This window comes from Anabrus simplex, chromosome 2 (assembly GCF_040414725.1).
Source record: "Anabrus simplex isolate iqAnaSimp1 chromosome 2, ASM4041472v1, whole genome shotgun sequence".
In the NCBI taxonomy this organism is placed as follows: domain Eukaryota; kingdom Metazoa; phylum Arthropoda; class Insecta; order Orthoptera; family Tettigoniidae; genus Anabrus; species Anabrus simplex.
Window position 1 is genome coordinate 1,175,550,482 of NC_090266.1, and position 12,268 is coordinate 1,175,562,749.

At 38.8% G+C, this 12,268-nt stretch overlaps 1 protein-coding gene across 1 annotated transcript in view; it reads right to left on the reverse strand.

The window, feature by feature from the left end:
• Nucleotides 1-12,268, reverse strand: part of LOC136864772 (protein RER1) — a 149,725-nt gene that overhangs the window by 72,435 nt on the left and 65,022 nt on the right. Inside the window, exons 3-4 of the mRNA XM_067142143.2 lie at nucleotides 11,051-11,155; nucleotides 7,870-7,966 (exon numbers count right to left, since the gene is read on the reverse strand). Coding sequence (XP_066998244.1) covers nucleotides 7,870-7,966; nucleotides 11,051-11,155 — 202 coding nt within the window. The remainder of the gene's footprint in view (nucleotides 1-7,869; nucleotides 7,967-11,050; nucleotides 11,156-12,268) is intronic.

Below are 12,268 nucleotides of genomic sequence, written 5' to 3' on the forward strand. Positions count from 1 at the left end.
ACATGCTAATGCTTATCTCGTAACGTGGTGAGTCACAAACAAGAATCCAAACTTGTGTTTAAATAAATTTGTGGTCAAATAGACCGAAATCCAAAATGAAACTTAACTTATGCCCCAAAGAAAATCCCAAACAACATTAAATGAAAGATATTCCACTCCTCCTTGATTTAATAAAGTTCTGATCCCTATTTTCCCCTTTATATGAATTTAAATATGGAAGATATGGTATATTATGATATTGAATGAATATGTAAGCAAATATATTGAAGATTTAACTTCTTTCAAATATGTTTATCCTGGAAACCAAGCATTTTGAGAATGATACTTATAATACTATGATTTTCCTTTCCTTATTGCCAATGAATATATATTATTCAATTTTATTATACATTAGCATGCTAATAAATTAGATATAGATTTGATTTTGCATTTCTATTCTTTAAGTAAGGTGTAGTAGGTAGTAATAGGATAGTTTTACGGAATTATTGAGTTAGCTTACGCTGAGTATTAGGTAAGGATCGGATAATTTCTTTTAACATAAGGATATGGTGTGATTATTTCAACGGATGGCGACTCTTCAACGGAATCCGCGGTTTATTTAATGCATATAGGAACAACGAAGCGAATTTTTACCCTGGGAAATGATTATATGCCATATGTTGGAACTTATTTTCATAAATATTATTCCAGTTTGGAATCTGTGTATGACTTGCGACCCGATGTTTAGAATTTAGTGGCCGGAACAATATTTAAGTATGTGAATACTCAGATAATACTCCAATAACATGAGACAGAGATGCCGATAAAGGTGGCAAATCAAAAGTATGGCATAACGTGTTGGCATAAAATTGAAAGTTATTTTTATTTTTACCTTTATACGAGCTAAACATTGTATTATCGTGTCACTAGTAATTATTACATCGCGTTATTAGAACTTAGCACAAGGATGAGGAGACACGAAATAAAATTCTTGCAGGAAAAGGAACTCTTTACATTTAGATGTGCTAGTGTTGCTACTGCGCCTTTATCACTCGCATGCAATACCCAAATACTTTCCCATGCACTCATTTCTGCAACTTCGAACCTGCATTTCTTTTCTGCATTACCTATAGCATGAAGAGGATTAAAGCAGGAAGATAAACTCCATACCAGCTTGTTCATGCGGTACTTGTGAAACAGCCAGAAACTACGCCCATCGCTGTGACAACCAGCAGGAATGCAGGGGCGATATAGGCCTATGAATAGGTTCTAAGGGTCTCTAAGAATAAGTTGCCAGATTTCCCATTTGCTGCAGTTAACTTGAAGCAGGTGTCGGAGGTGTGAGAAAGATAGAAAGCACATGCTAATAAACTGTAGTACACGTCTTGCCTTTTCGTCTTGTAAGCCTAAGCTATGGATTGCCAAGCGTAGTGTAGCATCGTTAATTAGTTATTTGTACTTGTAATATCAACGTACAAACGTTTTAAGTGAAAATGAGCGGAACTCAGAGGAAAGTCATCAAGCAGAAGGCACTAATAATTTAAGACAAAGTGGAGATAAGGAAAGTGGAGTCATCTACACTTTCCCGTATTGCTTTGGCGAAGGAGCTGGGGATGCTGCAGTCTACTTTGAATGGCATTATAGCGAAGAAAGAAGAGATCTTGGGTTCCGCAGGGAATGTATGTATTTATGTATGTATGTATGTACAGTCCGTCAGTGATGCCGCTGGTGGGATCCTAAACAGCTCTGCCATCAGCTGTCATAGATGGCCTAGGCATCACTGAAGAGGCGTACTAGGGAAATGACGAGTGAGGTAGTGAGGGAATACTTCAGCAAATTGCAAGAAAGCTAAATCTGGAAAGTACAATGAAGTAGAACAAGCACTGCTAATATGGTTTAAACAGCAGCGAAGTTTAAACATATATGTGAGCGGGACTATTGTGAAGGAGAAAGCCGAAGAAATTGCAAGCAAATTAAAGGTACCTTTTACCGCGTCGAATGGGTGGCTGAACCGCTTTAAAAATCGAGCCGGTATCGTTTACAAAACAACTTGTGGCAAAGCAGAGAGTGTAAGTGCAGAGGTAAGGGGAGCGTGGAAGGAAACAGCTCTGCCTGCTAAAATAAGCAGTTACAAACCTTGCAAAATTTTTAATCCCAATGAATTTGAACTTTTTTGCCAGCTTATCCCGGATAAATCTCTAGTTTTGAAGGGAGAATCTGATGATGATGCTTGTTGTTTAAAGGGGCCTAACATCTAGGTCATCGGCCCCTAATGGTACGAGATGAGACGAAAGGTAATGAAAAATTAAAAGCCCAAAAACAACCACTGACCACAATTCAAAACGTGAGGACGAAGAATGAATGGATGGGTATGAATTTAAAACGATCAGTGTAACTGACCCACAGTGCCTCACATGCACAGATGGAGCCTGTAATAATAGCAAATTGCTTCAAGAAAACAGGCTTCGGTGGTGGTACCAACAGCATTGTTATGGAAGTTGATGAAGAGCCAGGGTGCTGGAAAACTATACAGGAGAAGATGAAGATTACCAGTAGTTGCGATGACTTTATTGCCATTGATGATATGGTAATCACTTGCGAGGAGCAGACCATCGATGAGATCTGCAAGGAAATTCAGGCACAGGAGATGAGATAGAACAATAGTATTACTGACCAAGGGACTGCTTCTATAGCACAATACTGAATCGATGATACTTGTAGTCGAAAGGGGTCCAAAATCCAAGTCAGCGGCCCCTCACAACGGTACTTATCACTAGGAAAGTAGAACCATGGCATTTGTCGTGTTGCGGTACTAATCAAAGAGTAGCGTAGACTCGCAGTATTCCACACATTATGGTACTGCTCACAGGTAATGAAATTCACACATGTATTACCTACGCTGTTTCGCACATTGCGGCGCCATTTACAGGCAACGCAAACCTATGGTGTTCATCACATAAGGGTTCTAACCACAGGGACTTGTACTATCCCGTGGTTTTTGCTCATAGGCAAGCCAGAACCACGGGTTCCCACATCCCATGGTGTCGCTCATATAGTGTTACTAATCACAGGTACTGTAAAAGCCGTCGCCCTCTTGTTTGCTACTAATCGCAAACCTATTTGGTACCCAACATAGTGGTACTACGTGCAAGTAAAAGCGACCCATGGTGTTCCCCGCGTGGTAGTACTAATTACAAGTAGTTTCATGGTTCTAATTTGACCATCCTTGGTCGCCCCTTTTAGTCGCCTCTTACGATAGGTAGAGGATACGTGGGTTAATTCTTCGCCTGTGTCCCCCACCCACAGCGGGTTGTGTGTTTGGTCCGCGAGAAGTATTTTATATCCCTCAAGTCTGCCAGCAAGCCGGTTAGGACCCCCCTATCCGCCACTTGCGACGCGCCACGTGGCAGTATCACCTCTCCCCCTGCTACGCCAGCGTAGTAGGTTTGTGGAAGGGAGATTCTTGCCACGGAAAATTAAGTAAATTGCGAGTTACAGTACTAGTTGGTACTAATATGGAAGCAACTTAAGAACTACCTCTACTGATGATAGGGAGGTCTAGGAACCCACGTTGTTTCAAAAATGTCAGGTCTTCAGCATGCTACTACACCAGCAAGAAGTCAGCTTGGATGACAAGTTCCCTATTTGAAGAGTATATGCAGGCATTAGATGCCAAAATGGGGAGCCAGAACAGGAAGATTGTGGTGTTTATTGAGCACTGCCCTGCTCATCCCAATTCCATTTAAGGAACATCAAGGCAGAATTTTTTCCACCGAATACTGCATCAGTACTACAGCCCATGGACCAAGGAATCATTAAGGTATTGAAGCAGAGGTACCGAAAATCAGTTGTGCACCATATGCTGCTACGCATGGAAGCAGGCAAACCAATCTACAAACCATCTCTATTGGACACAATGTATTTCATTGCCTCATCATGGGATTCAGTGGAGCCTGTAATAATAGCAAATTGCTTCAAGAAAACAGGCTTCGGTGGTGGTACCAACAGCATTGTTATGGAAGTTGGTAATGAAGAGCCAGGGTGCTGGAAAACTATACAGGAGAAGATGGAGATTACCAGTAGTTGCGACGACTTTACTGCCATTGATGATATGGTAATCACTTGCGAGGAGCAGACCATCGATGAGATCTGCAAGGAAATTCAGGCACAGGAGATGAGATTGAAGAAGAAGAATAATAAGGTGAGGTTGAGAAAGAGAATCCCCCAAGACCATTTTGCAGTGAGGCAAGCATCTGCCTTGAAAAACTGAGGCGATGTATGGAAGGTTCAGTCAGTGTGCCTCAGAACACATGGAAGACAATGTGGGAAATGGAGAGGTTTATACTTTTTTTTTTTTTTAAGCAGTAAAAATCTAAAAGTCAACCCTGGACATGGAAGTTGGTGATGAAGAGCCAGGTCTCCAAGTAGGAGACCAGACTTTTGTGTTTGGAAAAGTATTCAATGTCTAATGCAGTATGGAATTTACATAATGTACGGTTACCATCTACCGTTTTAATGTTCTTAGTATTTCTTATCTCTTATGCAAGGTTTTATATAATATGTTCCCTTCTCTTATCAAGTATTTTTGTAATACAGTATGTTCAATTATTTTATTTATCTCTAAAAATACATGCCATGATAATCTAATATTATTGTGGCTTTCTTTTAGCAGCTCTTATATATCAGCCTATTTCGGTATTGTTCACAAACAAGGAAATATATTGGCTGTATGTTTCACATGTATTTCAAAGTACAGAATAAGTTTTCGGGCATTACTCCTTTTAAGAAGTTTCCCGCTTAAGAAGTGTTCTTCTTCTTCTTTTTTTGTGGTCCCTTGAAAAACATCTTTAACTGAGAGAGAGAGAGAGAGAGAGAGAGAGAGAGAGAGAGAGAGGGGGCCCAGCAGTAACTGTGAGAAAGTTTAGGCCTATATTAATTACAGGTAGAAAATTAAGTGTATTTCAATTTGCGTAATATTTTTGTTGACACTTTTATCTTCACGTTCACTGAAATATTAATTTATTTTGTACAAAAATTACAGCTGCGACGAGACTCGAACTCACATCTACGAAGTTCACAGACAAGTACAGTGACTACTAGGCCACCATGTGATGTAGATGTTGATTCCCATAGGGAACCCAAAATATTTGTCCTGAATGAGTAAATTTATAATACCAATATAATGGTCCGTTATTGGATATTACAAATTTTCCAGCTAACTCATTCTTGGTTGCCTGCGTTTCGCCCTCATGTGCTAAGTTAGGCTCGTCAGTTGGGACTTGGCACACCACCCAAGACGCAAGGCTAGTGCATACCGTGGAGGCCACTGCATAGACTATTTGAAGCCACCAGCAGTGCCAATGCACTATGAGAGCTATGTCTCATTTCCAAAAATAGATGCCTGCCTGGCAAGAATGAGTTAGCTGGAAAATTTGTAATGTCCAATAACGGACCATTATATTGGTATTATAAATTTACTCATTCAGGACAAATATTTTGGGTTCCCTATGGGAATCAACATCTACATCATTTGATGGCCAGGCAGGCATCTATTTTCGGAAATGAGACATAGCTCTCATAGTGCATTGGCACTGCTGGTGGCTTCAATTAGCCTATGCAGTGGCCTCCACGGTATGCACTAGCCTTGCGTCTTGGGTGGTGTGCTAAGTCCCAACTGACGAGCCTAACTTAGCACACGAGGGCGAAACGCAGGCAACCAAGAATGAGTTAGCTGGAAAATTTGTAATGTCCAATAACGGACCATTATATTGGTACTAGGCCACCACTCGGTTTGACTGTGATGTAAATCCAAGTATACATGCGTTGCATTGGAATCGGGGATTCAGCAATTGTTCAAACATTATTCGGTTGTGGACCTGACATATTTAAGTAAAATTTGTTTGCCTTTTAGTGTTCTATCACCTCCGCTTTGTCCAAAGCGGATCCTGTGTCATGACGTTTGACCTCATTTTTTTCGAAAACGAAAGCGTATGGACCTGAACCCTTATAGACGAGTTACTGTTGAGTGTCCTCCCAAAGGTACATTGAAGTTCGTTCAAATCGGTTGACCGCAGGGTCTGGTCTCTCCTTGTTGGATATTATGCTTGAGACACTTTTCATGTAACTGTAGGCGACTATGTTCATGAGTGCAAGACATGAGTGTGTAAAATTCTGCAAAGAATTCCTGCTGCCATTGCAGCATTAACAAGGCATTACATTCTTTTACCCGCAGTAAAAGAATGCCCGAAAATCATTAAAAACATATCAATTATCACACTTACCTGGTGATGTAAGAGCCTTAGATTGCACTCATAAGAATAATATTGAATGTTGTGATATAGCAGTCCATTCTTTCATTTTTCAAGCACACTCGCATACTTTCAAATAACATTTGTCCTGCATTCATCATAACGCTTTTGTTGCCTCTTACTACATATATTTATGTCTTAGCAATCTCCGCTAACCATAACCTATAATAATGTTAACCATGTGTGACAAAATACTATTCCAACATCCCGCTAGGAGCACTTTATGTAAAGAAAAAAAGTCGCTCACTGCGAAGCGTGTTCAGAAATCTCATGGAAATGTGTTAACTTGTCTTTAACAATTGTTTCATAACAAATGCTGGAAATGTGTTCATGAAACAGGGCACTTTTAACTGGTGTTAAATTAATAAGAGTTGTTAGTTAACATTTGTTAAGTAAAATTTAACACAGAGTTGGAAAAACCGGGCCTATGTCCAATCTTACACTGTTTCTCTATGTGCTTGGGTACGAAGCGAGACACACGTTTATAGAGATTTTTTACGCCAAAATGCTCTTCCTGATACAAACCTTTTCACGGTAGTTAAGATGAAATGGATGACATGATATAATCATAGATAAAACCAACTGATTATACTTACAGTACATGTAGGCCTAAAAGTCACGTGTTCATCATTTGTTGTTATCTTTATATTTATAAATTTTGAAATACTCCCTGTCCACAAACGAAGCCAGTAAGGCTCAGAATACAATGATTAATTTTTTGAACAACAGTGTAGGATACACATATGTACAATTTATTGTTCTTTAGAGCTAGAAGTCGTGTGTTCAATGGATTCAATTGGAGGGTATCACATAATGGACAATCCTCAACTTCAACCTGAAGGATGGAAGAGGACATGGCAGAAACACTACTGTATGAAAGTCATCTGAGATTTTACAATTTTTTAATTATTATGGATTATGTCCGACTCCAGGACTAAATGGTTAAGAGTGATGGCCTTTGGTCCACGGGATCCTGGGGTCAATTCCCAGCCGGGTCGGGGATTTTAACCTTCAATGGCTAATTCCAATTGGCTGGGTGTGTGTGTGTGGTCTTCGTCATTAGAATTAATCACAGGTACAGACCCCTCCTCACAAGTGCATAGGTCGCCTAAACAGCGTCAACTCGAAAGATCTACACAAGGCCACTTCGGAGGCTACACGCCATTATACATATATAATAGCTTATACAATCCATAGCCTATATATGTGCTAGTTCCTTTATAATGATTTCTAGAACAATTTTTTGGGGGAAAGGTGGGGGGATAAAACGACTCGCTTGGGATGTACCATTTTCCGCTCAAAATATTATGGTCACCCAATTCATAACCCTCTCCCCTCCCCTAAAAGAAAGAAACTGCACAATGCACAGAAAAGAGAAACAAAAATGACTAACTGGTTAGTCAATCCTGAAATATGAGGACTGTACTGGACACCAAAACAAGGATAGTAGTTTAAACAACCCCCTCTAAAGGAACAATACTTTCAATGATGGTTCAATCTCTTGCATTAAACAGATGTTTTAATAATTGTATTTACTCAATAACAGTGACACAACTAAGAATCAAAAAATATATGTGCATACCTTCATAATCATGAGCTGGATCTATTTTAGGTGAAAGAAATGCTATGAAGAGGTTCAGATGGTAAATTGCCAGTGCATACGTCACAATGTACCAGCCCTATAACATATGAAAACGAGAAATAAAGGTCAACACTTCACAGGTTCTAAGCACATTTTCAGAACAGAATGTAATAAAGGTTCATATGCTTTTGTTATATGTATATCACACTGACCTCCAGCTCAAACAATTATGTAGTCAATTAAGTGCCATAATCAGACCAGGACTATATATCTTGCTACGACATACCTGGTGAGTCGTATTGCCTGTAGCCAGATTAAGCATAATTAAGTGCAACAATTGCAATTTTTAAATACCATAGTAATAGTAGAAATGTTCACTGGATTATTTTTATTAATAATGCTATAGGTCACATAAATAACGATCTTGCGACAGATGAAAAATTGTGTATCGTGTAAGAGTGTCTAATGAATGAGTGTGTATGATAAGACTGTACTTTGAAGATGATTCGGAATATGGTCAAAGAAAGATGAACTACCATTTTGTGTGTGTGTCCAAGCACTTTAAGCCATGGATATTTTCAGAATAAACTCTTGATTTGTTACTTATAATCAACAGATAGAAATAATTCCTATCCAATTTTTCATTCAAGAAGTGGACATCAACGACTTACACTATGAAACTGCTGGATGTCTTCAGAAGGTTCATCTACGTCAAAAATATAAAGCTAGGTGCTTGAGGGTTTGTGTTATTGTTCATTGAATAAGAAAATGGCCCTTTAAATTTAACAGTAGTCCACTCTCTTGACATCCACACAGGCATCTCAGATTCAAGGTGTGCTAGAGTCACATTGTTATTTATACTTTTCTACTCCCTTTGTTCTTTTTCCTTTTATCTGTTTTTGTCATTGTCCATCCAGACTATGAAATCAGCAGATTAAATATAAGCTGTTATCATAAAGCTGCTAAGGGATTGACAAATCTTTGCCTTTTCTATTATTTTCATAACCACTGCTGCAGTTGTGATAAGAGATAGAGAGGGAATAAAACTGCCTAGGTTTAAAGATATTTTAAAAAATTAATCATATAATGAATTGTTTTGTGAAAGTTTGATTTAAGCCTATAATGTTAATTGTACAAGTCTATCATACATTTTCTTGGCAATTTCATAAATCACCTTCATTTGCCCTAGAATAAATCAATGCGGTTGAACACTGTAAGAAGTAGCATATCTGTGTATGATCTTCAGACAAATACATAATGAATTAAGCATTTATTGGAATATAAACACACGTTTTGTAATTACAGTAGTGGAATATTATATAACGTAGATTGTAACAAAAATGAGTAGTCCTACACATCAATGAAAACTAGCAGTTTATTTTATTTCTTCAAATTAATTAAATAATAAAAAGGGAGAAGAAAAGAAAAAGTAAAGATGAGGTGCTGGCACTCCTCGACTGAAAGACACCCACATGGAAGTTAGGGATATTGACCACAAGAACTGCAATAAAACAGATACTCTCACACAAATTGCCAACACGCATGCTGGCTGTTAAATTTCAATGGTAATTTTCCCATTAAATAAAGGACAATGGCACAAATCCTCAGACACATACCTGTTTGTTTTTAACAGAGATCAACCTCCCAAAGTTTAACCGAAAGTGGTGACCCCACAGCTGTGGCCTCCTCTTGTGAACAGCCACTCTGTATCTAAACACACCACTAGTACATTGCATTACAAAGGAATACTGGGAGAATTCCATCAAAATATACGAAAGATAAGTCTGAATACGACTAATTTTATATGCTATTTCTAGACACTGCTGCACGAGTGTTCCCATATAGGTACTTGCTTACACCTTCATAGCACACATCATAGAACCAAATCTTTATGTCAATTTCTACTTAACACATGGGTGACGGGCCCCGAGAAATCTCGTAGTACGCTCGCCTGCGGTAGGTGACTGGCCCCGAGAATTCTCGGTTTTATTCAGGACATTGTTTTCGGTCTTCCTGTGACATCTCTTGACCATATATTGAACTATTTCGGACTTGCACATTGAGTAGAATAAATCATAGATGTATATCTGCCACTTTTCTTTTATTCACGGCCTATTTTATTCTTTAATTTAGTTTCGAAACATCGACCTTCTTTCTGCCGGTTCAGTCAATGACAAGATGGAGCGCCTGCGGAATACGGTGTTAGCTGACAACGATATTTTAGAAGAATTATATGCCGATGATCGTTCAAATAGATATAGTGATAATGAATTAGTGGAAACTGAATGTGAGAGTGATAGTAGAAGTGATATTCAAGCCTCTACACGCCATAATTTACCTAGTGTGCTTATTTATTCAAGTGAATCAGACGACAACGACGTAAACATTAATGATGTGTTAGGAATTGACGCTGAAGATGGTTTTGTAAAGGCAGATCCACCAACTTTAAAGATAAAATTTTGACTGGTTTAATATTTAATGTACATTTTTATAATCAAGTGCACCCTAGTATGCTTAGTAGAAAAATGTCCGGTCCACAGGGTATGTGACAAGCTCAAGCATCCGGTCAGCAATGTGTTAAGACATAGAGATATGATACATATGAGAAGTCTTCTGTTGAACAATTAATTTCAGAACACTATTTCAATGCACTACATTGTGTATGTTGGGTATTCAGCCCGAAGGCTGGTTTGATCCTCCACAGCTCCGCCAACAGCTGTCATAAACAGCCTAGGTGTCACTGAAGAGGCATAATAGGGAAATGAGGAGTGAGGTAGTTTCCCGTTGCTTTCCTCACCAAGCCAGAAGTTGCTATTACATATCAGTCTGCCAAGCCCACTGAAATGCATGCACCAACTGACCCTATGAGCGATGTTTTCACACCATTCATAACGGGGACTGGCTGCATAAGGAATGGTATTACTAGCATCGCTCATACCTCCGTCACTTTCATATTGTCAAAGCCAAGGATGAGACTGAGACAGGGCAATGAAAGTAACAAATTTATTCTAGCCCATACCAGAAGACATAGTGGACTGTAAACACTACATCTCGCCAGCAAAGTGCATTACATTTGTCAATTTGCAGAACAATCTTCCAGGACTTATTTTATTATAACTACAATTTTAATTAAACAAAGAAACAAAATTACCTGTGCAAAGAGTTTCTTAAATATGCATACCTGAAGCAGAAACACTCGTCCTAAGAATACTAAAGCTAGCAGTGCTGCAAACAACCAGCGGCTTGATGCATATGGCGTAACATCATCTAATGCTTTCTGATAGATCTGGAATACAAAATATTATAAAATTAGTACATGGCATATACCAGGAAAATTTCTTTACCTTGAATATATGGAAAGAGTTTTGTACGTTTTCAGTGAAAACTTACAGTTTGTGATACATCTTCTTACCTGTAAAACACTCAATATTATCTTCAGAGATAGTATTAGATTAAAAATGTTTTAAAATAGCCCTAACATTTTATACTTTGAGAATGTTAATAAAAAAGACAGTTCTTTGGAAGATATACTACAGTATAACCCAGCAAGTGGAAACTAACGGGACTGAAGTCTGTCTGGATTGGCAAAAATTTGGATTAAAGTTTCAAGCAGTAATGACAGAATAAATCGTCATAGCCACATAGTTTCCTAAGTGGCCATGACGGAATATTCCGTCATCACATTGTGAATGTCGTTCGACGATGGGTATGACTACTTATTCCGTCGTAGGATCCGAGATCGCTTTCCTTGTGCGTGTATGTTAGTTTCAAGCTTTGCCTACAGCAGCAACCGCCTAAAACCACGTGACTGGGCGAAATGCTTTCGTTCCGCATCCAGCTGGCAGCCAGACAGTATCAGCCGCCAGGCTGCCAAGAGTGGTAGACAATGCATTAAGGCAGGTGCAAGCGGAGCTCAGAAACGTCTGCGAGAAGAAGAACTGTTTGATTTATTACACTGTGACAATTCGGAGAGTGATGTGTCATCTGATAGTGAGACTAATATTGAAATGTCAGGAGATAGCGAGTGCAATGTTGAAAGTAACTCAAGTGAACGTGGCGGTAGCACTAACGGTGATATTCGGCTCGGTGTATGGACAAAGGTAGGATCTAACGGCCGAAATTTACATTTACGGTGCAACCTGGACTAAATGTACAAATTGAAGACGTAAATAATCCGCTAGAATATTTTAAATTGTTTTTCAAATTTGAATTAGCAGAACTAATAAGTAGGGAAACCAACCGGTATGCTCAACAGTTTTTAGAAATCACACCGACCTTGAAACTATATTCAAGAGTGAATCAGTGGACTGACACAAATAAAGATGAAATTATGACTTTACTTGCATTCTTTCTCCTGCAAGGCATTCATCAGTTACCTCACAACAAGAGCTACTTTTCC